This window comes from Cydia strobilella, chromosome 7, assembly GCF_947568885.1.
Source record: "Cydia strobilella chromosome 7, ilCydStro3.1, whole genome shotgun sequence".
Taxonomy (NCBI): domain Eukaryota; kingdom Metazoa; phylum Arthropoda; class Insecta; order Lepidoptera; family Tortricidae; genus Cydia; species Cydia strobilella.
In genome coordinates this window covers 13250613-13277514 of record NC_086047.1, presented here as the reverse complement: position 1 = coordinate 13277514, position 26902 = coordinate 13250613, and the positions used below count along the sequence as shown (strand labels likewise).

The 26902-nt window shown below is 36.7% G+C and overlaps 1 protein-coding gene across 6 annotated transcripts in view; it reads right to left on the bottom strand.

Moving 5' to 3' along the window:
• The window catches only part of LOC134743219 (3',5'-cyclic-AMP phosphodiesterase), a 597682-nt gene extending 571007 nt beyond the window's left edge, over positions 1–26675 (bottom strand). For all 6 annotated transcript variants that reach the window (XM_063676606.1, XM_063676609.1, XM_063676607.1 and 3 more), the window contains exons 1-2: positions 26504–26675; positions 10291–10465 (exon numbers count right to left, since the gene is read on the bottom strand). In XM_063676606.1, coding sequence (XP_063532676.1) covers positions 10291–10465; positions 26504–26660 — 332 coding nt within the window. In that variant the 5' untranslated portion in view covers positions 26661–26675. The remainder of the gene's footprint in view (positions 1–10290; positions 10466–26503) is intronic.
• Positions 26676–26902: the final 227 nt, after the last annotated feature.

Below are 26902 nucleotides of genomic sequence, written 5' to 3'. Positions count from 1 at the left end.
TACTCAAGAATATTTTTAGACAAGCAAAATAGAAAAAAAAAAATTAAAAACCTTTGAATGCAATTTAGTTTCTTTTTAAAAATAAAAGAATGTCCCCTTTAAGTAAAATGAGCTAACTTAAGGTTTTCAGAGAATTTCCCTCCAGGGCCCATTAATTTGATTATTAAATTATAGTGGTAAGTAAGCGCATTGAGTATGCACTTTTGTCTCAGGCGATGCCGCTTGGCACGATTGATTGTTCCTTAGGGCAAATAAAACTGATTCAGCCCGGTAGCCACGAGATCGTAACGCCCCCCAAAAGGGGGGTGAAAGGGTCGGCTCCCCAAGTCCAATCTATGCTATATTTCTTCCTGTTCTTAGCAACTAGGGCAACTTATATATCATTTTCGTATAATTTAGGAACGAGGAATTCATTTTTGAAAAAAATATTAGACCTTTACATACAAAAAAAAAATGAGTTGTTTACAAAAAATTTAAATGTTATGTAATTTTTTGTGACAATTTTCCCTGTTACAATTACAGTGTGGCGATTTGCACTAAATAAAAAAATGGACAATGTAGCCCATTTATTGTTCATTCTGAAAAATATCACTTTAAAGGAATAGCTGCCGAAACGCCTGTCAAAAAAGAGGCGTTTTTTCTTACTAAGCGGCGTTTTAAGTTTCCAAGTTTTTATTCCTTACTTGTTGTTTTTATTCCTCACTTGTTGTTTTTATTATTTTTCGCAACTGTGTTAAAACACGTCGTTCGATACACGTGCGGAAATGTCATTCTTCACTCGTCCCGAGTCTTGCCAAGATACCTATCTCGGTACTCGTGAAGTAATGACATACTTTCCGCACTAGCATCGAAATGTACTATTTATTTCATTTGGGCACCAAGAAGTATGTTGGTAGTAAACCTTTTTGCGAGTAAAATAGTATGTAATAATGATTTAATATAATATTGTTAATTGACTAAAGTTTCATTATTGCGTCATTTCATCTCATAACCCTACTACCCATTGAATTGAATGACCTTTTTCACGTTTTCTGCAGCAATGCAGTCGACTGCAGCAATATTGAAGCGCGACATTGCTGTCGACTGCTACGGCAGTAGCCGTAAATGTCAAAATCAAATTTCCTGTCTGGATTTTGACGTTCATTTAAAATAAATAATCAAAGGGGATCATCGATTTTGGGCCCGGAGGACAAACCATCGCGTATATTATGGTACACTACACAGACGGTTACAGTAATTATAAACGCATTTGATTACGGAAAAAGATATAATATTGGGTGTAAATGAAACGGGAATGTATTATACAATAAAATAAATTATATCTATTATTAATTTCCGTAAATTACACCATCATCTTTATTAGCATAGCATAGCTTAACGCTCAATTTCGCACAAACCGTGAGGTTTTCACTAAGGAGTTTAAAATTCTCTTTGCACTAAACTTTATGGTTGGTAAAAAAGTCTGTATTCTAATTTGGCTCTAACTGCCACTGTCTGTCATTGCTATGTCATAGCCTCATAGCTGACATACGTGAGATATATGCCGCAATGTATGCATTGCGCGTTTTATCGGAGCTTTGCCTGAGGTGTGTTAAGTAAGCGCGCAATCAAAATTAAACATGCGTAAACAATCGTTACGCGTACCGATGAAACTGGGTAAGTTAGTCATGGGAGAATTAACGGTCGACCGCATCGCGAACTCTCGGCAGTTCAAGCGGACCGATCGTCTACCGCGAACATTGAAGTGAGACGGAGATATGGAAGTCGATCAAACGTTCTCTACAGTGAATCAGTACTCGTCAGTTAGTGCCTGCGTGGGTAATTTAAATAGCTTGGACGTCGTAATAATTATGGTTGTATTCCATACAATATTACATATACGTGAGATTTTTTTTGTTATTACACTAACATGAGTAAGAAATTTATGAAGGTGAAACAAAAGTCGTGTCATTTTCTATAAGCAACAAAAAAAAAATTCGAAACAAAAATGGTTAATAGTAATTAAACGGATTCATTTACGTTAGAGATTTTTTTGTAGATATAGTAAATATAAAGAGCTTAATTAACATGTAATTTTTATGTACACATTAGTTGTTATTTTTATGTAAAAAAAATTTTTAATAAAGAAAGTTATTGGGGGCAGGTTTCTGTGCCAAGCTGGAAGAAAATATAAATACTTAATGAGTATATGCCTGAGAACAGCATATTAGAAAATCTCTAGTGTGGAGATTGATGTTTTGGTTTATTTCTCTATTTTAGTAATAATTTGGATTTATAAAAACAAATTGACATATTTTGTGGAGATTTTTTTCAAAATATATTATTTGTAACATAGGTAATCACATCTCAAAAAATCTCTAATGTGAGAATTAATGTAGATTTCTCATACATTTTGAACTGTGCGGACCGGCCTAACGCTTTTTTCGAGCTACATACGCACGAAATGTTGAATAATATTCGATTTCTTTAAAAAAATATTTTTTTTTAACATTATGAAACGTTGCATTTGTAGTGCCTGTTAAAATATTTAGGAGATATAAGCAAAGTTAGTCGCAAAACGGCCTGTCGTAATGTTCCTTTTATGGAAAAACTATAAGTCACAAGAATAAAGTCAAACGTTAGGAATGTTGTACATAAAATGTAGATTAATATATTTTTTTTTTTCATAATTTTTTGTTGAACCCTTAAGCAGATATATTCTCTAGAAAGTAAGAGTTTACGGCCAAAAATAGCGACTAGCGCATGAAAAATCGGGTTAAACAATAGCTAAAACAAGGATGATTCGTTTCCGATAACCAATGATCCATGCCGTTCCGTGCAAACACGCATGTTTACACGGAACGGCACGATCCAAATCTAAAGTGCCGATGTGCACACACGTATTGAATATGTGGGTATATGTAAGATACTTGATAGACAGACTTGAAGATATTATAATAAAGTACACGGTGGAAACTCAAATTTCAGCCCTCGTTCTAGTCGATAAAAAGTTTGATTCAAACTTAGCTAGATCATATCCTTTTACTGAAAATTGAACACCTCTATAACTAACAAAACAAAGACATAAAACCAGTTTTTAAAAACCGAAATTTTCAAGATGTGGGAAGGTTTTTAGAGTTCCGTACCCAAAGCGTAAAAAAGGGACACTAACACTAAGACTCCGCTGTCTGTCTGTCTGTCTGTCCGTCTATCACCAGGCTGTATCTCAAGAACCGTGATAGCTAGACAGTTCAAATTTTCACAGATGATTGGATTCGAGATTTCTTTTGCCGCTATAACAACAAATACTAAAAACAGAATAAAATTAATATTTAAGTTGGGCTCCCATACGACAAACGTGATTGTTTTGCCGTTTTTTTTTTTTGGCGAAATGGTACGGAACCCTTCGTGCGCGAGTCCGACTCGCACTTGGCCGGTTTTTTTATTTTGTAGCGACAAGCTTCTCAAACACCATTCTGTTATGACTGGCCAGAAATGTCGTAACAGAATGTTCAAAGCAAATTGTTTTTAGCTCAAAATGCATTTTGTGGTAATGATAATGAACTGCTTTGACTGTTAATAATAAAGAGTTCCACTTTTAGCGCTTTGTGAAATATGTAGTCAGTCAGCAGGAAAAGCGAGGTGTCGCTATGTAAGCGAGGTGTCAAAAATGAGGAACAAACCTTCATTATCCAGATAGCAAGAGCGTGTGATGATAATTTAGTCTAAGATTTCTACAGATAAATATCACGATATTGGAAAGTACTTAACCGGTCTTATCATGTTTATTACATTACGAACATATTTATGATTAATTAAATAGTAAACAGCGGAATGACAGTTTCTAATCTACTGTCATAAACAATAAGATAAATTGAAACATCAGACAGCATGTTAAAGTTCACAAATACCTGCCATGTCATGTTCCTTATGGGGAAGTAATTAAATGATCAGCCATTTTTAAAACTGATCTGCAAAAAAATAGCCATTAAATCATTTGGGCAGCATACAAATATGTTGCCGGCAATAAATAAAAATAGAGCTGCAACTCTTGTTCAGCAAATAATTCACAAACGGTCAACATTATAACCAATATCCGTCTGCTTAATAAATAGTTGAGCTGCAAAATTATTATTTGGTCAGCAAGATTTAAAAATTGGCTGGCAGTTTAATTGAGACGTATATAATAAGACGTATATATCTGATATAATAAGACGGGTTGCGTTTGATTTGAAAAATCGGCAGGGTTGCAGGCGGAGAGGAATCCTGTGCGTGCATTTCATTAGATGATTATTCTAACGTATTTGTTGGTGATATTTATCCGTTTTGGTACTTTGAGAGTATTATAGGTGTAAAATGGAAGATATTCGCTACTAGAAAAGTGGGTTAGGTTAGGTTAAAACTGCGACCTTGACAGAAAACAACTGCTACTATTAGAAAAGTGGGTTAGGTTAGGTTAGAACATTGTTAGTTTAGAGCATTCTGCGAGGATGTAATGTCCCAGAAGGAGGCGGCGGAGAGGGAACGGGAGGCCGACCCAGCCTCGCACCCGATCCGCCGCAAGCGCGCAGGGGCTCGGAGGAGGGCGTATGCCTATCTCCTCCCCCCCACCTAGCGAGGTCTGGGCAGCAGCGCGGGGGCGTCGCTGCCCATTACATAGGCCTCGCAGAGAAGGCGCGCGTGGTGTGCCCACGCGCCTTCTGAGGAGACAGGGGTAGAAGTTCCTCTCTAGCCCCCCCCCCAGAGAAGGGCCCGCTGCATGTGGTAGTGGCGGGCGGCGTCGGCGTGGTCACGGTTGCGTACTTAAGAGAACTTAAGAGAACCCGTGGCCACGCCCATTGGCGGCGCGCAGGCATACCGTTGGTTTTTTAGTGGGTAGTGGCGCCTTTTGCCGAGTCCCACATAACCCGCACTTTCTCCCCGGAAGGTGTGGGTATGCATAAAGCATTTTTCCAACGAAAAAAAAAAAGGTTAGAACTGCGACATTCACAGAAACAAACTGCTACTAGAAAAGTGGGTTAGGTTAGGTTAGAACTGCGACCTTTACAGAAACCAACTGCTACTAGAAAAGTGGGTTAGGTTAGGTTAGGTTAAAACTGGTGTAGTAGGTTAACGCTGGTGGATTGCCCAAGTTGGGATGAGCCGCGTATAGATTTGGCCACAGTGATAGGAGGAGATTTGTCGTTGCCGGCCATTATAAAGGCAATGACCCAAAATAAAAGATGCTGGCAAGCTATGGCCACTTTTTGCGAGGCAGTCATGGCTGGAAAAGAAACGGCAGAGCGCGCGCGGGAGGAGGATGCGGAAGCTCACCCGTTGCGGCGCAAACGAGCCAGGCGAAGGCGGGTCGCCCATGACCGCCGCCTGCCGCCATAACGGGGACCTCTGGGTGGCAGTCACGGGGACGACTGTCACCTGACAGAATCTAGGTCCTCGTGGTGAGGGGCATTCTAGGACGCCCCCCGATTGGATGGTTGGAGTTTTCCTCCAGAGAAGGGGCTTAACAGCCGTTCGCTGCGGGGTCATGGTAGAGTGCACTGGCGTTCCCATGGCCTCGCCTTACATCACCGAGGCGACAGACAGGTGGTTTTAGTGGGTATACCGGACTTACGTGGTGAGTCCCACATAACCATCCCGGGTACATCCCCGCACCCGGGTGGTATGCGCAACGCATTTCCCCTGTATAAAAAAAAAAAGGTTAGGTTAAAACTAATTTTTGCGGATCAGTTAAATTGTAATCCAAAATGTAATAATCCGCTTACCCACTGACTGCTTAACAAAATTTGATTAATGGTGGATCGCTTACTGCCGATCAAATAATTAATTTGCCAACCAAATCAATTTAGAGCAGCTCATTATGACATTAATTGCGAACTGATTTTGAAATACTTGCTAACCTTAAGTTGCTGATCAAATACACATTTTGGCTGACCAAATATATATTTTTGTTCATCAAAATAGGAATATTTTGCAGATCGATTAAATAACACCCTTAATTTTGTGCTGTCTCGACTAGTCAACTGTGACAGTGATGAATTTCATTTCTGCTTTTGTACTTTGACTGTGCAGAGTTCGAAAGTATTATCAGGCTAGTTCGAGCGTACACTGACTTCAGAATGATATTTGAATGATTATTTAGTTTTCGTGCGTCTGGCCCGGGCCAATACATGCCAAAACCAACTGCTACTAGAAAAGTGGGTTAGGTTAGGTTAGGTTAGAACTAATTTTTGCGGATCAGTTAAATTGTAATCCAAAATGTAATAATCCGCTTACCCACTGACTGCTTAACAAAATTTGATTAATGGTGGATCGCTTACTGCCGATCAAATAATTAATTTGCCAACCAAATCAATTTAGAGCAGCTCATTATGACATTAATTGCGAAATGATTTTGAAATACTTGCTAACCTTAAGTTGCTGATCAAATACACATTTTGGCTGACCAAATACATATTTTTGTTCATCAAAAAAGGAATATTTTGCAGATCGATTAAATAACACCCTTAATTTTGTGCTGTCTCGACTAGTCAACTGTGACAGTGATGAATTTCATTTCTGCTTTTGTACTTTGACTGTGCAGAGTTCGAAAGTATTATCAGGCTAGTTCGAGCGTACACTGACTTCAGAATGATATTTGAATGATTATTTAGTTTTCGTGCGTCTGGCCCGGGCCAATACATGCCAAAACCAACTGCTACTAGAAAAGTGGGTTAGGTTAGGTTAGGTTAGAACTAATTTTTGCGGATCAGTTAAATTGTAATCCAAAATGTAATAATCCGCTTACCCACTGACTGCTTAACAAAATTTGATTAATGGTGGATCGCTTACTGCCGATCAAATAATTAATTTGCCAACCAAATCAATTTAGAGCAGCTCATTATGACATTAATTGCGAAATGATTTTGAAATACTTGCTAACCTTAAGTTGCTGATCAAATACACATTTTGGCTGACCAAATACATATTTTTGTTCATCAAAATAGGAATATTTTGCAGATCGATTAAATAACACCCTTAATTTTGTGCTGTCTCGACTAGTCAACTGTGACAGTGATGAATTTCATTTTAGCTTTTGTACTTTGACTGTGCAGAGTTCGAAAGTATTATCAGGCTAGTTCAGAATGATATTTGAATGATTATTTAGTTTTCGTGCGTCTGGCCCGCGCCAATACATCTACGGACAAGTACGAGCGAAATGCACGATAACTGAATGTCATCAGGTCATGTCATTCTGGTCATTCTGATATCGGTGTACGTTCGAATTGGCCTGATAGTCTCGGTAGACCCGCAGGCTTGTCCACCGGAGTCGCAAGTTAAAGAGTCTCGCCCGAGGTAGCGAATTGCTATAATTTTCCCTTAACTATTTCAAACATTGTGGTGACGATGACGTGAGAAAGCGTCTCTACTTCACAGAAAATAAATTAAATTGTAAAATAGTATCAAATTTCCGTAATTTTTACCGGCGTCAAACAGAAAGCACTTTACTTAAATACCAATTACACCAACAAAACCCGGCTGTATTTACTTTAGAAAGTACAACAGTAATGTAAAAGTACGATCCATCAAAGCGGAAGGAATGAGACTTAACCCACATTCGTCTCCCTGCCACTTGGCTAAAACTTCCAAATGCTTCGTAAGTCAAGGGAGCTACTTCAAACTTGGACAGGTATTGTGTTGCATCGCATAAAGGTACATAACTGTCTGGTTTCTGCTACTAATATATATTTCTTAGATACCTACGTACTGCTCCCTCGTATACTAATAATGAATATAATAAGTCGTTCGTTGGAATTTCAAGGATATTGGACATTTTACAAACTTCGATTAAAATACCGGTGATGTGCACTAATTTCAAAAATTTGTCTCTTATTATAATAACAGAGATTTGCTATGTAACATTAAAATCATTAATATTGGTCTCTATTTGATAAGCTATGTTAAAATTTGACTCAAGAGTTAAACCAATATACGATTTTATTAAATGATTTAAAAAAACAGACACAAACCTAAAAGCAGACCTAACTTAACTGTACTTAGTAAATCATTAATTTCATTGCTTTAAACCTACTGATATTAATCCTAAATAGGCGCTTCTGAGTACTTTACTTATAACAAACGACGAAGGTAATACATAGGATATAAAGTATAAACAGGGATGAGTAGTTATATTATGCAAAATAATTGGTTATTTTTGATTGCGTACCTACTCAAACATCAATTATTGCCTGTATTTAGCAAAGAATAAATAATACGTCCACGTTGTTAAACTACATCCCCTCCCCATAAAGACTAATGGAAAAATAGTGATCCGATCAACCGTATTGACAATGATTGCTCTACCAATCTGTTTTCAGACAATGGAATTGTGTTATTAAATCACTAGTTGTTGCCCACGACTTCGTCCGCGTGGATTTATTTCCCGAAACACACTTTCAACCCCTTTTTAACCCTTTTACTCGTAGGGACTGAATTTTCCAAAGCACCAAAATTATTTTTTTGTACTTTCTAATATTTCCTGTTCCTCCTAATTTCAAATCCCTGCTCACGATCCCGTTACAAACTTTCAACCCCTTTTAACCCCTTTAGGGGATGAATTTCCAAAAACGCTGAAATTACTTTTATTCCATGTTAATACGAATACCTTTACGAATTTTTCAAAACATTTCTTATCTCTAGTACACTTTATAAATGCAACCTAGTGTGCAAAATTCAAATTTCTAGCTTTTGTAATTTGCGTTGATGAATCAGTCAGTCAGTCAGTAATGTAAAAGTACGCATTTATATATATATATATATACATATATATATATTATATATATATTATATATATATTATATATATATTCGACTTAAGAAACTGAGTATCTATTACGAAGATGATCGATGTTGTTCTCAGATTTAGGAGCATTATAAATCACCAATAAGATGCGTATTTCGTTTTCGTGTAATTGCTGTAATTGCTTGTATATAGTTAAAGTAGTTTTCAGTAAAACAATTAAACATATAAACAAATTAAACATATACAAAAATAAAATATTAAAAAAGGCTCGTATTTAACTCATCACCAGATATTAAATTTAACACCAAAAAATCATTTTTACCACCAAAAATAATAAATGATCACCAAAATTAGAACTAAGTTTTAATGTGAAATTATTACCAATTTTTTTACATTTTGCTATCCTTTTAAAACAAATAACAGCAAAATAATTGCCGGTTCGAAACCGGCCTTAACCACTGGAGAGCTTCGTCACTTTTTCTTTAATATAATTATGACATCTATTACAGTTTATAGCAAAATAATCATTCGTATTATTCTTTTTCATTAAAATATTCGTTATTAAACCAAAAATAGTAAATAACCACCAAGATTAGAACTCCATTTTAATCTCAAATTATAACCACAATTTTTAATCTTGCTATCCTATTAAAGCAAATGACTCCAAACTAATCATTGAAAACCCAAAAATCTGTAAATACCACCAAAATTTTAACCACATTTTTACCGTTACAGCCCAATGAATCTTCAATTTTTTTTTTAATTAGATACCATTATTTGTTGAAAACTTATTAAACATTAAAAAATATTTTAGCGTTAAAACTCTTTTTGCAACCTATGTATTCTATACTCATCAACTCACAAAATCCCTTTTTAATGAACGTCGTCGAATTGCTTATAATTTAAGTTTTTTGATTTAGACATTTGATTTGTCTTGTGCTGAAATTGATGAGATGATGAGAATATCTGATCTTTAATATATCTAATAAATCTATTTCTTGATATAATATATGATTAAATACGAGTAAGTCTTTATTCGGATTAACCATTATTATTTCTAACAATATACTTAATTATACTGGATTTTCAGAATTTTAGACACGATCTATTGTTATTATTATGAGATTTGATTTTACTAAGATATATAAGGTAGAAATGTCAGATCGTTAAACGAAAGTTACTGAAAGGGAGCTTAAGTACGCGTCTTCTTTTGTAATGATGTTATAGGTATATATATACACCTTGTATGTATAGATAGAACAAATGGCATATTCCAATTTCGTGGAAGACGGCTCTTGTACATCCTGTGCCTAAAAAGGGCGATAGATCGGACCCATCGAACTACAGGCTTGTCGCTATTTCCTCCCTTCTCTCTAAGGTCATGAAGCGTAGAGCGTATAATTTACGCAAAGTTCCTGAGTACCTAGAATAACTGTATTATACTGTACATATTTGTATGCAGGGGTGCTAAGCTAATAGTTTTTCTGACTGTACGTTAAGTAAAAAAAGTATAAAGCACTAAATATCTCGTACCTGCGATAAGATTGGGGCGCAACAGGCCAGCTTCGCCGAGAGCGCAGCACCAACGCCACGCGCGGCGTCGAACCATGTGGATTACTCATTTGTGGAGCTGAAGTCCGCTTGCGACTCCAACCGCGGCGTCCACCGCCGCCCTGGCCCCACAGGTGCGCTGTGGCTGTACTGTGTTCTGCCAAATAAATAACAAACACAAATTGTAAGCTCGAAAACTCAAAATAAACATAATAATTTACTTTAAAGTACATATGGTGCTACTTTCTCGCACTAGTGCGTAAAAGAGCACTTTTCGTGTATATGTCGAAAGTTTAAAGGGCCATATGTACTGTAAAACGTTGTACGATACACGTGCGGATAGGTAATTCGCAACTCGTGTCGATTTAAAACACTCCCTGCGGTCGTGTTTTAATTTATCGCCACTCGTTTCGAATTTCCTCTTTTCCGCACTTGTATCGTAAATAACTATTCTGCCAATAAAACTGTCATGCAGTTTGGCAGAAGAAATTAATGTAAGATAGGGTTTATTTCGTCTGAATAAATGTTTTTTTTTTTTTTTTTTATTACAGTACATATGGTGCTACTTTCTTGCACTAGTGCGTAAAGAGCACTTTTCGTGCCTATGTCGAAAGTTTAAAGGGCCATATGTAAATAACTATTCTGCCAACAAACTGTCATGCAGTTTGGCAGAAGAAGTTAATGTAAGATAGGGTTTATTTCGTCTGAATAAATGATTTATTTATTTATTTATTTATTTTTTATTACAGTACATATGGTGCTACTTTCTTGCACTAGTGCGTAAAGAGCACTTTTCGTGCCTATGTCGAAAGTTTAAAGGGCCATATGTACTGTAAAACGTTGTACGATACACGTGCGAATAGGTAATTCGCAAATCGTGTCGATTTAAAACGTTTCGAATTTCCTCTTTTCCGCATTTGTATCGTAAATAACTATTTTACTTCTCATGCTCGTAAATTTCGACTTTAAATCGTGCGTAAAAGACTTAAAATCGCTTTTTAAGCTCTAGTGCATAAAGTGAAGTCATCTATTACGACCCTTATTGACTTAGCAACAAAGTCCGAAATCTGCCAAACAAACTGCCAGCCCTGCCGGCGCGCCCCTGACCGGCGCGCTCCCGTCCGGCGTGCCCTGCGCCCCCGACCGGCCCGAGTACTATTTTCTTTAGTCTTAAATACAGTATTGGATATATTTGTATATTTTACAATCGAAGTGAAAAGCAGTGTATATAACTCAGGCATAAAATAATAATAATAAATTTTATTTATTTCATGTAACATGACTCATAAAATTTGTTAGTTTACAATATTAATTCTTATCCCTAATGTTAGTACATAATTAATAAGTTACACAAAATATCCATTTTTATCCTAAACTATATTGGTCCTCGTTGCGCTCGGACCAATAAATTGCCTCGGATGAAAGTGGATCGCTTTATGCCCTTAATATTAATTATACCTATGCTTTAATAGCGCTTCTTTATAAGGATTCACATATGTATACAGAAATAACCATGCACTTTTCCGCAAACGTGCGTGAAAGTAATTGGGAACCTCGCCGCAAGGCGTTGTATACCCTAAACCGGTTGATTGTGACACTTACTATTATAAGATACTATTGTAACATCTGTATACTGACATGCACAATCTGACAATAAATGATTACTTACTTAAAAGGCATACGCATGACTGCGGAAGGCGAAAAGTACCACGAGATTATTTTTTTAATTCTTGCGTGAAGAGAGAAGAATTGCTATTAAAAATCCCTGTGTGTTTAATGTCGTATTAAACACACAGGGATTTTTAATAGCAATTCTCGCCGGAAGATCAGCGCTGACTTTTGGGTTAGCATTATGCTGAGCATTTCGTGGTAAACTATTTATTTATTTTTATGTTTATATTTCTTTGTTGTTTTATACTTTTGTATGTTATAGTTTATCACGAATAAATGCGATGATTTCTGATTTCTGAACTAATAATTCTTGTTCATGGAAATCACTCGCATTTGCTCATAAATCACCAATGATTCTTCTTTTCAACGTTTGTGTGATAAAAAAGGAACATTATAATTCTTCACGGCATTCTTCTTCTTCAGTATGTGACACGAACGCTAATGTTTCGGCCACGCAATGTCAAGCTAACCCGCGATGAGAAGGATTTTTCCTCGGGTTTTAGGTGTCACGTTAGGTAGTACCGAGAGTTGTGTACATCAACTCTGGCATGTCAAGCACATGCGACTGGCGTTGTATAAAATAAATCAGCCTTCATCCACGACCACGGCCACAACTCGTGCGACCGGCATCAAAACTTTCAGAAAGAAGGTATAAGTGAACAATTATTTTAATATTTTTAATAGACTTTTAAAATTTGACTGATTGTGTCGGGAAAAAAAATTAAATGTCTAACTCAAAATACACTGAAATAGTGATCAAACTGTTACCTATACCTACAACACGAACTAGGTTACAGAATTTGCCGCTACATAGGTAAATGAATGTACCTTCATCAAATGTATTGGTATGGGGAGATGTACCTTTCCGCAAATAAAATTACAAAATAAAGCATTTGATACAGAGAAACAATCGTTCCTTACAACCAGCACTTTTAATTTCCGCAAAAAAACGAATTCCAATTTTTTTAAAGTGTTCGCGGTTGTCGACGAAAAAGCGAAAACAACAAATCACATTTTGATTTTCAGCCACAAAACGACGATAGTATCGCTTGTTTATATCATATTGATCCTTCTGGCAACCTTATTATTGGCTTTTTACATGCAAATTAGCTTACGTTAAGAATACATTGACTCTGCATGAACCTAAGGCCTGGCACGGTATTTGACTTCGTTTTTTGATAACTCGTGACATTGCCCACTTTGGCTGTAAATTACTTAATCGAGACAACTTTGCTGTAAAATCACTTAATCGGCAATAATGACTACTATAGTTTTCAATGTTTTTCGAAGTATATATATTCGAAACACAACTTGTAAATTCGCATGCCTTTTGCTTAAAAGTGGTCGTTATGTCACCGCTGCTTTTATATACGTCGAATACCATTCCTATGTTGTTAATTTTCCCTCTGCGGTGGCGGCGCGACGCAGTTCGTTTGTCGCTTTAATTTATGAAGATTAAAGTGGAGTCTGGGTCTCGTAAAGAAAATATTGTCCGAGTTTAAGATTTAATTGTTTCATATTGTTATTCTTGGCTCGTTAAATAGAAAATGGAGGAAAAGTATAGGCTTGAGCATTTTCCTTTTTCTTGGAAATGCGACATTTTAAAACAACACAATAAAAGCAAGTAGGTAGGTAGCACATCGTAATGGTGACATGGAACTCCGGTAGCCGTTTAAGAAGTGTAACACTCTTACAGTAGATGTCGCTAGTGTCCCCTAGACCCATATGGTGGAAAGATTCGCTGGGCATGGATAAGGTCTCGGTGGCTGTTGGCGGAGCGCTGAAGTATCGATCTAGAGGCCGTGAGTTCAAATCTCACCAAGGAGGATTTTTCCACTTTTAAATTTATTCTAACCTTAATAGCATCGTTCGCAGACGTGTTTGCTCGTTGAAAATTAACATATTACTATTATCTTTATTTATTTTCCATCTTAGGCTAACTCATTTATAATATGAATATAAAAACACTTACAAAACAATACAAAATACACATAAACACATTATAAAAAACTGCCGGTGGTCAGGGCCGCAGTGAGGAACCGACGTATACTATACGCGCCGTATCCAAAAATACCGCCTTCTGCATCTGACCCTTGATCCAACCACCCAGCGAGAGTCTCTCTAGGTGTTTGGTCCAGACTCTTCGCTATGAGACCGTTCGCTGACACGACTATCGGGACAATAATCGTCGAGTCAACATCCCACATGGCGGGAATCTCGTGAGCCAAGTCTAGGTACTTACTGGATTTGTCCTTCTCGGCTTTCACAAGATTCTCATCATGGGGGTTAGTGAAGTCGACGAGCACGTCGGCTATTATTGTTATTATTATTGGCGTGTTGCGGGCCATCGAGTGCCACGTTGACCAAGCTGTGATCAATTCTGACGGCCCTTTAAAGTTCATTACTAATGCCTGTTGAATCCAGGAAGTTCCAGATTTTTTGGGCCGTAATGTTTTGTACCTCAAAGGGTTGCCGCCCTAAGTAGGTACTTTTTTTGACATAGATAGGTACATACTAACTGATCTGTCATTTTTCAGACTTTCAGCTCGAGAATCAATCCATTCAAATTTTTCGAATAAACATTATATTCATACTCATTTATTTCGTAAATGTGCACATACATATCACACCGCGAATAATGAACAATTTATCAATAGAAGACGAATTGCTAGTAAAAACATCTTTAAATCAAAAATTAAGAAGTTGCTATTGGGTACAACGCATGACTAAATATATAAGATAGGTAAATAAATAAATAAATAAATATCCTTTATTGCACCAAAATCATACATTTTACATACATGTAAAACTACAAATAAATTCTTAAAGAATAACAACATATATACCTACAACTTACACTTTGTTAATGTAATATAAAAGTATTAACCTTAGTAAGATAAGTTAATCATTAAATTTAGATTAAGGTACTAACATTGAAAATGAGTGCATCTTTTCGCCGTTAAACGCAAGTTTGGCGAACCTACTATAAGATTAAAATGTGTTATACTTTTTTGAGAAAAAAAAAAAAAAAAAAAAAAATACAACTATACGCAAATACGAACATGTTTCTTTCTATCGACATCAGCTCAATTGGCTTTCCATCCATCGTCATAGGTCCCTTAGAATCCTGAGTATATTATTTGCCATCTTGTTCGAGCCTTCTACCTACTGTGAACTGCGTTCCTCCCGCTCACTCAAACTCTCCATTCCTTCTCACCATACTGGTTGTATGTCCAACTCTTTCGCCGTTGAGGTAATCCGTCTCTGGAATTCCCTCCCTCTTTCGATTTGACAAGCCCCACGCAAAACCCGTTTTCAAGCGACTTCTCCGCAATCATCTTCTGTCAGAGGAATTTAAATAATGTTCTCCATCTTGTATGTAAATATTGTCTAGTCAGTGATTTGTTTTAGTTGACCTACATTTTTAGATAACTTGTAAATTACACTCTTGAAAATTAATTTATTCATTACATTTATTTACTATATACATACTTCACTCGACGTAACATCATATCAATAGCGATAAATATATGAAGCATTTAAAGCTCAAAGAGCTCTCATTTAATTAAGCCTTTGACTCGTTAAAATTGGCAGACCAAGTAAGAAAATCTTAATTAAACCAGTGGCGGCGAAAATGGATGGAATATTGAATATCTCAAATTACAAACAATACGCGTTTTTTCAGTCGACTCACAAAGGTACTTAACAGTCTTCTGTCAAATGCGCTTCAACAGCCGGGTTTATCAATATAAAGTAATGTATTAAGGTGCCGAAAACTGAGTTTTTAAAAGGTCGTAGCGCTTTTTGGATCACAATACAGCTGCCATAAATTTTATTAGCAATCTTGAGGCCTTTCTCGTGGGGCTGTATCGATTCGAATCCCGAGTTTTTGACTCGCTCGATAGAAAAAAAACACGAACATAGGTCTAAAATGCATTTTACAAATTTGTAACAAATAATGCACAAAAGCTAAAAAGGTTCCGTACCCAAAGGTTAAAAACGGGACCTTATTAAGACCTCGCTGTCCGTCCGTCTGTCTGTCTGTCTGTCCGTCTGTCACAAGGCTGTATCTCATGAACCGTGATAGCTAGACAGTTGAAATTTTCACAGATGATGTATTTCGTTTGCCTAACGGCAATAACGGTTATAACTAACAACAAATACTAAAAACAGAATAACATAAATATTTATTGGGGCTCCCATACAACAAACGTGATTTTTTGCCGTTTTTTGCGTAATGGTACGGAATCCTTCGTGCGGGAGTCCGACTCGCACTTGGCCGGTTTTTTAACTTCCAAAGAGGAAAGAAATAATGGTACCATTCGATTCCTTACATTTTATTAAAAACAATATTCCCTTCAATCCTACAATCCTGCACTAACTACACGTTTCTGTTTGACCCAATGGTTGACTGGTAAAGAATGCCTTAAGGCATTAAGTCCGCCTTTTGTACAATTTTATATCGTGCAATAAAGTTTAAATAAATAAATATTGTATAGCAACAATATACATAAACGCAATATTTCACCGACAACATCGCAATTTCCTTGTTTTCCATATATCGAAATGGCTTCTAAACAATAGCGACATTAGGTACATGGTGACGTCACGAATATATTGCCATTTTGTTAGAAGCGTTTCATCAGTAAAGTGCGGGTGCCAGACTTTGACCATCATTTGTGACTTTTGTATTGCTTTAAGACACTGGGTCCCATACAGACATATGATCTTCAAAACAGACCTGACTGATACCATTAATAACAAAGTGTAAATACCCTATTACCAAAATGGGCAGTTGATACCGTTATCTACGCACACAAGAAAATAGAAAGGGAGTTTCCCAAGAGCTCGTTGAGTTGTAGTTATAACAGTCAGGTTTATTCAGTTTGAAATAGTTTGAATCACGTTTACATCCGTATTTGCTAATAGGGACCGTGCGCGTTGGAGGGTCTATCACATGTACATTGACACTTCACGCCAAAGCAAGTGCTGCCATCTTGTGGGCTACTTTGGAAGCATAAACTACACATTTACGCCTCGCGCCAAAAATCTGACTCCTGTGCAAAGTCATCTCATCATCTCCCTACAGTTTATGCACGATCCCTATATAGGTCGATCACATCACATCACATTTTTATTGTGTTTGTAATCTGTCTTATGTACAATAAAGTGTTTAGATACATACATACATTTTCTGATGATTAGAATCGTGTTCAGTTTATGTGCACCCCTACTTGTTGTTCTGTTCTGTCACTTCTGTCCCTCTCTTACATTTACACAATAATCTCTATTTTAGAATATTTGGTTGATTTGTCTTAACATTAATTAGCATTTCAACATTATTTCCAAAACAATGATTTCCTGAACAAAAGTATTGCGTTGGCAACTTGGCAGACAGACGACGAATTAGAGGGTGTTTCAATGTCAATTAAAAGGATTCTGAATAGCAAATGAGATGACGGTTGAATTTGCTTACTTTGCGAGATTATGGCAAGCAGTGATGGCGGCGCGAAATATTACTTTGAAGTAGGTACTTACATACATATAATCACGCCTGTTTCCCGGAGGGGTAGGCAGAGACCACGGATTTCCACTTGCTACGATCCTGACATACCTCTTTCGCTTCCTTCACTTTCATAACATTCCTTATACACGCTCGCCGGTTTAGGGTGCTCTTGACCTGGCCTTTCTTCAGGATTTCCCCGATCTGATCAGAGAAAGTACAAAAAAGTAGGAACTTACTTATGTAAAAACGAAAAAAATATATGTATTGCCAAATACATATAATAACGATAGAATGTGAAAAAACCTAGATAAAATTAACGTAACTTTTGTGCGGAATGGATACCGAGGAAGTAAGTAAGTAAATATTCTTTATTGTGCACCATACACTTAAAAATACACAGAAAATGAAATACAGTTAAAAGCTAGGTAACAACAGGTGGTCTTATCGCTTCCAGACAACCTTTCGGTAGCAGGAAACTAAGGACTTACAACATTGAACAAGTAGTGCCGATATACATGTAATTCAACAAACTGAAGATGCAAACAATTATACACTATAATATAATACATACATCCAAATCCAGTTTATGGCCCGCTTCCAGCGATAACACCCATGGAACTTAAAAAAGCTTTAGGCCAAATGAAAAATAACAAAGCGACAGGACCAGATGAAATCCCGGCAGAAGTCTGGAAGCACTTAGGCGAAGAGGGTATGCTCTGGCTATATGAAATGTTTAACAAACTTATACAAGGTCAACAAATACCTGAAAGCTGGAGAAACAGTCTTCTTATTCCATTTTACAAAGGGAAGGGAGATGTGAGAGACTGTGGTAACTACCGCGCTATCAAACTTACGTCCCACTCTCTAAAAATCTGGGAAAGAGTCTTGGGTAACAGATTAAACCAACTAATATCATTAACTCCAAATCAATGTGGCTTTGTAACTGAAAAAGGAACGTCGGATGCTATACAAACTATACGCATATTACTAGAAAAGACAAAAACCAACAAAAAGAACTTACACATGGTCTTCATTGATTTGGAAAAAGCCTTCGACCATGTCCCTCGTGACCTTATCTGGGAGGCTCTTCGAAGTCAGCTGGTGCCGGAAAGCTACATCTCGTTAATAAAAGATATGTACACCGATGTGAAGACGCAAGTTGTGAGCCCAGCAGGTAAAAGTGATAGTTTCTCCATAACAGCCGGCGTCCACCAAGGCTCTACACTCAGCCCGTTGCTTTTCAATGTAGCAATTGACTACCTCACGAAAAGTTGCCAAAAACCCCTACCTTGGAACATCCTTTACGCAGACGATGTTGCACTCATCTCAGAGGACATAGACGACCTCCAACACACATTTAACACCTGGATAGATGCACTTGAAAAAAATGGGCTCAAGATTAGCAGAAAGAAAACTGAGCATATGTCGTGTGTGTTTGATGGCATTTCCGACGCCAACAACTTTGAGATCTACATCGGTGCAACAAGAATTCCTACTGTGTGCCAGTTCAAATACTTGGGATCTATTATCAGTAACGATGGCAAGATCGATAAGGATGTCACACATAGGACCACAGTAGGTTGGCAAAAATGGAGAGAACTGACTGGCGTAATATGCGATAAGAAAATGCCAATAAAAGTTAAAGGGAAAATCTATAAAAGTGCAATAAGACCCGCTCTTTTGTACGGCTCGGAATGTTGGGCAACATGCAAACAACACATAAAGAAAATGCATATCACAGAAATGCGCATGTTGCGTTGGTCGGGAGGAGTCACACTGTTGGATAAAATCCGCAACGACTATATACGAGGAAGTTTTAAAGTCGCACCTATATTCGAGAAACTTAAAGAAAATCGTCTCCGGTGGTACGGGCATATCCTACGTCGCCCGGAAGATCATATGGTCAAGTTAGCCTTAAATTTGCCGACACAAAGGAGAGGAAGTGGAAGACCACCTGCCACTTGGCTGACGACAGTCGAAAAAGACATGAAAGATGTTAATACAGACGCTGAAATAGCCAAAAACCGTGTATTATGGAAGAAAAGGACAAGAAAGGCCGACCCCAAGTAAATGGGAAAAAGGTCAAGGAGGAAGAAGATAATACATACATACTAAAATAACAAATACATAATATATTATAGTCTCATAAATAAAGGCAAGTTAAGGCAGCGAAAAGTAATGAGTTTTCAAAAGACTTTTGAAAATGGGAAGGGATTTAGCACGTCTAATGTCTACTTAATGGCAAAGCATTCCACAACCGAACAGCACGAAAAGTAAAAGCGTTTTGATACAATTTTGATACACAATTTTATATACAAGTGAGAACTTATCTGTGGTACCCAAGACAGTGTGCTATCTAATATGACTCCAATATTTTTAACCTGGCTTGAGAATACCGTGCGTACCGAGCGTACCGTGACACCATCAAACACTATTAAAGGTAAGTTAGGAAAGTCAATCCGAGAAATGAGTTGAGAGCTGCCTAAAATTATAGCTTGCGATTTAGACGGATTAACTTTCAGTCCATAGCGTTTGCTCCCACTGGAAATGTGATCCAAGTCCCGGTTTATGGAACTGATACTCTGTGGCAGATCGTTCACAACGCATTGAGAGTAAATTTGGAGGTCGTCGGCATAGAGGTGGTAAGAAGAAGAAATATTAATAGTAATAGAATTATTAAAGATGGAAAATTATAGAGGAGACAGCACACCACCCTGCGGAACGCCGGCCAGGGTGCAGCACCAAGAAGAAATGGAAGAGTCTACCTTTACTCGCTGCCGACGACATTCCAAATAACTACAGAACCAGCCAATTGACACGGGAGATGTTAACATCTTGTAGATGCGCGAGTTTTTGGAACTATTCGTACTTGATCTTGTTTATCCACTTGAACGTTTTGCACACTAGGGCTGTCACTCGGTCGACACACAACACCCACGATGTCCCATTTTTCGACCAACGATATTCGTTTACGCTTATATTTACTAATGACTGGATTACATGTGGATGAGATCCATTACGTCATCTTGTACCAGCGTTGTTTGCTAAAGAATGTCTATAAAATGGCGAGAGTCCTGCGCGTAATTAATACGACGTACCACTCACAAGTACTCACAACACTAACGCTATCGGCTTTGGGTTATAAGATTGTAAGTAGGAGATGAGATTAAACTCACAATTGGCCATAAAGGCACGTTCAGTTTAAGGTATGTTGGGATGAGTGCGGACTATTTTTACGGTTTTATTTTTATTTACTCTTGTAAGGTTTTTTTGAAAAGTACTATTTGTTATTATGTACTTCGTACTTGTATATGTACTTGGTATACGTTATAAGCACTCAGTCAGTGTTTGATATTTTTTTGGCAGGGAAAGTACAGACGTCATAAGTTAATTGTGCACTATGTTTCAAAATCTACCCTGTTCACTTTAGTTAGAAGTTAGCACGCATGATTTATAGGAATATGAATCGGCCCATGTTCTGTTAAAGCTGTAATTGCTTCATTATCTCGAAAAAAAAAACGAATTGGAAAAATAAATCATTCACTTAAAGCTCTAGTAGGTCCGTACTATTCCGTGTTTATGGAACGTAATAGCTGCAGAGCTGGTAGACATTTTAGAGTAGGTATTTGAGGCAAACTGAAAATTTGTCTCTTAATTCTCATCATACCAGGATAAAATAAAATAAAAAAACATGTTTACCTAGGTTCATTACATTAAACATTAATTACTCCTTAATATCACCTGAGAAATGCGTGGTTAAAATGTTTCGGATTCCTCGCGGTCACAGTGTGTGTACCTATGAGGTAAAAATATTTTTTTTCTGCTATACTAAGTAGAGGATCACACCTATGTTCCAAATAATGTTAAAATATATATACTAAATATATGCTAAAATATATTATTATCTTATAGTTTTTCAGTAAAATGGCTGTGATATACGGACGGACAGACGGATATGACGAAACTGTAAGGGTTACGTTTTTGTCATTTTGCCTGTGGAACCCTAAAAAGCTAATTTGAGTGATCTGGTCAATATTAGTTACGATTCAAATAGTATTCGTTGAGGCCAAATAAAACTCGTATCTATTTACGTAAAAGTAAATCAATAGTAAATCAATCAGGCACTTAGAAATACGGAGAATATCGTTGTAGATTGATTCATGATTGGAGAAAATATCAAAAGAGAACTAGTTTTAACAATAGAGTTACAGCTTCCGCTCATAACTGCTTTGTGCAAACAAAACAAATATTGAACAGGGAAATAGGCTTTTTGGCTAAGAAATAGGAATTTCATTCTTGATTATGAGTAAATAAGTACATTCAAGCTGACAAACAAGTATTAGGGATTGCAGAACCGGTATATACTGTTTAAAAGAACCGGGATGTTCGGTACCAGGAAAAAATTGAACCGGGATTTTCCGGTTCTTTCGGTACTTTCGGGACTGCCTTCAAAAATCAGTTTTTACCTCAATTTTCAATAAAAAAGCGTAAAACGACCATGAATATTTATCTAAACATTGGTACAATATAAAAAGTACCATAGTGAAGGTACACACTTCTTTTTAATTTACGATAATATGTGTCTTTAAGCCACACAATCGTTGCCAAAATAAACTGTGATATGGACTGGCTCTGCGTACTATACTACTAAATAATATAGGTAATTTGGTTTAATCCTAAACTATGTGTGATATTTTTACTTTATTGAAAAACGTCGGCAAAAACTGAATTGTGCCTCAATAATATCATCATTTATTTTAAATGCGTAAGCCGTTTCATGAAAAAAGAACAATTTTGATAGCATACGCAGTGCAAGTGTTATTTATAAATACGTCATAATTTCATAGAAGTTTGACGTTTAAAATAACACTAGCACTGCGTGTGCTGTCAAAATCGTTGGTTTAACTCTACGTACATATAATAACAGAATCATGTTAGTCCTATGTAACTTTACTTTTGAGTGGCATTAACGTGAGACACTTCATTCGGTTCTTGTCTGTCTGATTTAATTTCTTGTCTTATAATTACTTATATAACAATTCAAGTCTTGGAGACCCTTTACACCTCTAAGAATAATTTGATGATCGTTTTTTTATTTATTTATTATACATATTTTATCTCTGACACCTAGAGACTCTTACATCTCTAAACAATTTTAGTAATTGTCTGTTGTTTGTATATTTTTTATTAGTTTTCTTCTTTTTGTGTAATTCGACATTTAGACTGGATACATCTCTGACAAAGTATCTAATATTTCATTGATTCCATATTTGTAATTGTTTTTTGTAAATTTTGATTTTGTATTGCTTGTAAAAATTGACATGTAAAAGTGCCCCTGTGGCCTATTTGCTGTTGTTGTTGATGTTTGATGTTTGAGAACTATCGATACGAAGAATCAAGAAATGGTTCTGCCAGAATTAAGAATTTACCAAGGAGCGCCCTCCTGTCACTGTAATATTTTAATTCATTTTAAAATGTCATTATCAGAGGTTCACCGTGTTCGAATTAAAAGGAGTATTTTATTAATTAATAATACAATTCTCTCTATTTTTTGCTCGTATTAAGTATACAAATAACTAATTATTTGTATAAAATTATTTATCGTAGAAACACTTATGCCTTTAAAGTTTCAAATTACGCAATTGTTGGCATTGTCAAACCCACAAAAAAAATACTTTGGTATAAATGACAAACCCGTTTTGTAAACGGAGTTAAAACTAATTTTTAGTCATAAACAATAAAGTTTAGCTGTCATTACCGGTGCTAGCTATATTTTACATCACTGGTATTATTAAAATGGAATTCCCTCAAATTACTATATCAAATAAAGCTAAAATCGACTTCTTGCGATTACAAAAAGTTTGTTGTCCTTGGATTTAGAAAAAAATAGTGATTATTGCTATTTTTTTGTTGGATTAAATGAACTTTTCATTTCAGTGGTTTACCTTTTTTTTTTAAAACATCTTTTTTTTTAAAGAGAGACCTCTAAACCTAGAATATATTATGCTGAAGCGACCAACATCAAAATCAAAGTGATTTGTTAAGATTTAGTTAGTGGAAACAGTTTTCTCCCGAAATAGAAATTTCATAGAAAAAGTACCGTTATTTCGTTAGGAACGCAAAGCTATTCTTCCCTCTTAAGGTTTGACATAATTGGGTAAAATACGACCTCCTGGCACACAATAACTACTGAAGAAAGTAATACCCAAGTGTGTCCATAAAACATGGGAAATGTAGGTATTCTCGACGACATGACGCACAGTTATGACAGTTACACGACAACAGAAACTCCTCGAAGGGACGCCGCTCAAGTTGTTCACAGTTTTCCGATAATGCCAGATGAGACTCGAAGTTCAAGAGCCATTGAATACTTACTGGCGATCATTTGCCTAGAGAAAAGTAGGGGAGACCGAGGTAGGTTAAGACAAAGATAGGTTGACACAGCCTCCATATCTTGCAAACTACAGACGCTAGAAATATGAATGTAAACATCTAATCTGAAAAATACAAGGGTCCTCACCCTTGTTGAAACACCTTGTTGCAACTTACCTCGTAAATGTTTTGTTTGAGTTTGTCAAAGGCTGTTCATACCAGACTGTTGAAATAATATTATTCAATATTATATTAGCTCTAGCACTTTGGTTACCAATTGAAAGCTTATTAAAAAATACGTATATTTCATAATGCTTCAGTCACTAACAACTAGTTTACTCGACAAAAATATTGATTAATATAGCATATTTTTATTTTTAAAATTATAAGCAGCTAAAAGACGAAATTTAAAACCAAAATTTAGAATTGAGCTTTGGTTACCGGTGAAATGTTTTACTTACACTATTTTGATATTAATTGTTTAAATTCATAAATTATAGATGTGTGTCAACCTACCTTAGTACCTGTTTCAAGTTACCTCGGTATTAGGAGAGTTGAAACAGGCTGGATCGATGCATTAAACATTTTTTTAAATAATTCTAAGTACACTATGTACTTCTGTTCTGAACGGTAAATGGTTATGAAATTTGCTCCTTGGTCTCCCCTACAGCTATTGGATCAAAACTTTTTACCCTTTTGCATGCCTTGAATAATAGTTGTACTTATTTAGAGCCTCGCTGCCTAACTAAATTCATTATGCCTTCGCGTTGTATCATGCACTTTTAATCGGACCAGGCGGCCTAGCCAAGGTGACGATCGCTTGCGCTTCGCTATCGAATCGCTTTGTGTCTCTCTATCACTCTTCCATATTAGTGTAACAGTGACAGTTGCGTTTCGTTCGCTACGTAGCGTTAGCGATTGGCATTTTGTCTACGGGGCCTGACCAGACACTGTAAAGAATGACAAGATAGTGATTGAAAAGAAATGAAGTACTTTTTTTTTATTAGCCTACTTTGCTGTCCCACTGCTGGGCAAAGGCCTCCCCTCGTTTTCTCCACTCGACCCTGTGATCGGTATTTTCCCACCATTTGGGGTAGAATGCGTCCAAATCGTCCCGCCATCTCCTTTTCGGTTTGCCTGAACCCCGGCCTGTATCATCTATATGGTGTTCCGTGGGTCCCACTGGTTCTAGCCCGAATAAGGCGCCACTACTAAGACAACGAAATTAGTCGTTAAGAAATTAACCTTTTTCTAATCAGCTGGCAGATATCCGATGTTACACGTGTAAAACTTGTCTACAAGTACAATGCACTTAAATCATATTCATGCTAATGGCGACCATTATAGGTGTCATCAGGATGTTGGCGCGATACAAGGATGTAAGTACATATTTAATAATGTTATTACCCTTTTTATTACCTTTTTACTTATATCAGTTTCAAGTTAAAACTAATCAACCATCTTGTAGAAAAAGATTACAAACTAGTTTATATATTTTTTCTCATGAATTGAGATCGAGTATTAATAAATCATAAATGTAAGTATATATGTGCCTTAATGGAGCTCTAGTTAGCAAATACATATAAATTATGTTTACTTAACGAATGCGTTAATGTTTTGCGGAACACGAACACATACTCGTACGATAAAATCCGAGCTTGTGTGATTTGTAAATACATACCTACTCTGCTCTCTCCTTACGTAATACATACATACATAAATCAAGATAAATAATAAACATACTTAGTACAAGAAACGGCTTCTTGGCCTAATCGATAGTGACCCTGCTTCCAAAGCCGGAGATCTTAATGTTTTCTATGTAAGTATTCAACCGAAACCCAAGCTACGGTTGGCTGAAACCGAAACTTTAACAGATACTCGTATGTTAATTTTTTTAACATACTGACATTTTATTCAACGATTTTACTTAAATTTATTTGAAACTTATAGACTGGACGCGACTCAAAATGGAAAATCATTTTTTGTCACTTAGGTTCGTTTCTTACAAATACCCCTTTACCGAAATTTTTAATAAGAGGTATATGAAAGTAGCAATAAGAAAAAATACATTTTATCTAGGAGGTAAAACTTGAGACATTTAGGTAGGTATATTGATTTGAGTGCGTGTAGCCGCGAACGTAATGTGATGTTCAAAACGTCAGGCCAAAATGATAAAAGTAAATGCATTCTATTAAATCCTGTTTCAGTACCTATTAAATTTTGGGACATTTAATTTCTCGCTATTCTCTTCAATTCGCGCTATTTGGTCACGGTTAGCCTAACATACATAGAAGGATCTCGCTTTGCTCATCGTGCTGCTGAAAACTAACATTTTACCTGATAGAGGCGACGACAGGGCAAAAAATAACCATGACGGGTCAGCATTTTTATCACTTTGAATTAAGAAAGATCAGCCTAATCGTTTTGCAGAAATGTTTATAGTGATAACATCAAGATGCATTTGATCCCGACGTCAATGATACGGGACGGCGGAGTTAAGTGGTGCATCAAAGCTTTTTTTTAAGTGTGAGCGTTAATAAACATGAAAAGCAAAAACACAAATCATAAAAGCCATCCCACTATATACGTAAGTTTTAGCAAAATAAATACACTGTCACGCAAACACACTGGCACTCTGACACTTACGTGGATGCAAGGAAGGATGCGGCCCCTGCTCGGAGCAAGCGCGTCGCCCGCGACCACTCAGCAGCACGTCGCGGCGCGTGCGCTCATGCGGCGCGTCCTCGTCGGCGCGCGCACCGCCGCCGTCCTCCCGGCCCTCCTCCATCACGCACGCAGACATCACTATTTTTAATCCGACACTTTACGACTTGTACGAGTACAACACGCCCGTAAACACAAACAAAACTAGCGTTGCAAGGAAACGCGATTTGCATTAACAGTTGTTATTAACTCACCTTTCGGTCTTTTCGTATACCTTTTTGAATCACTTGACATCAACCTGCAATAAAGGAGATTGTTTACGTTAGTCAAGTTATCTTTGAGGAATCTTGCTGCTCCAAAGCATATGATAGATCTTTTTTC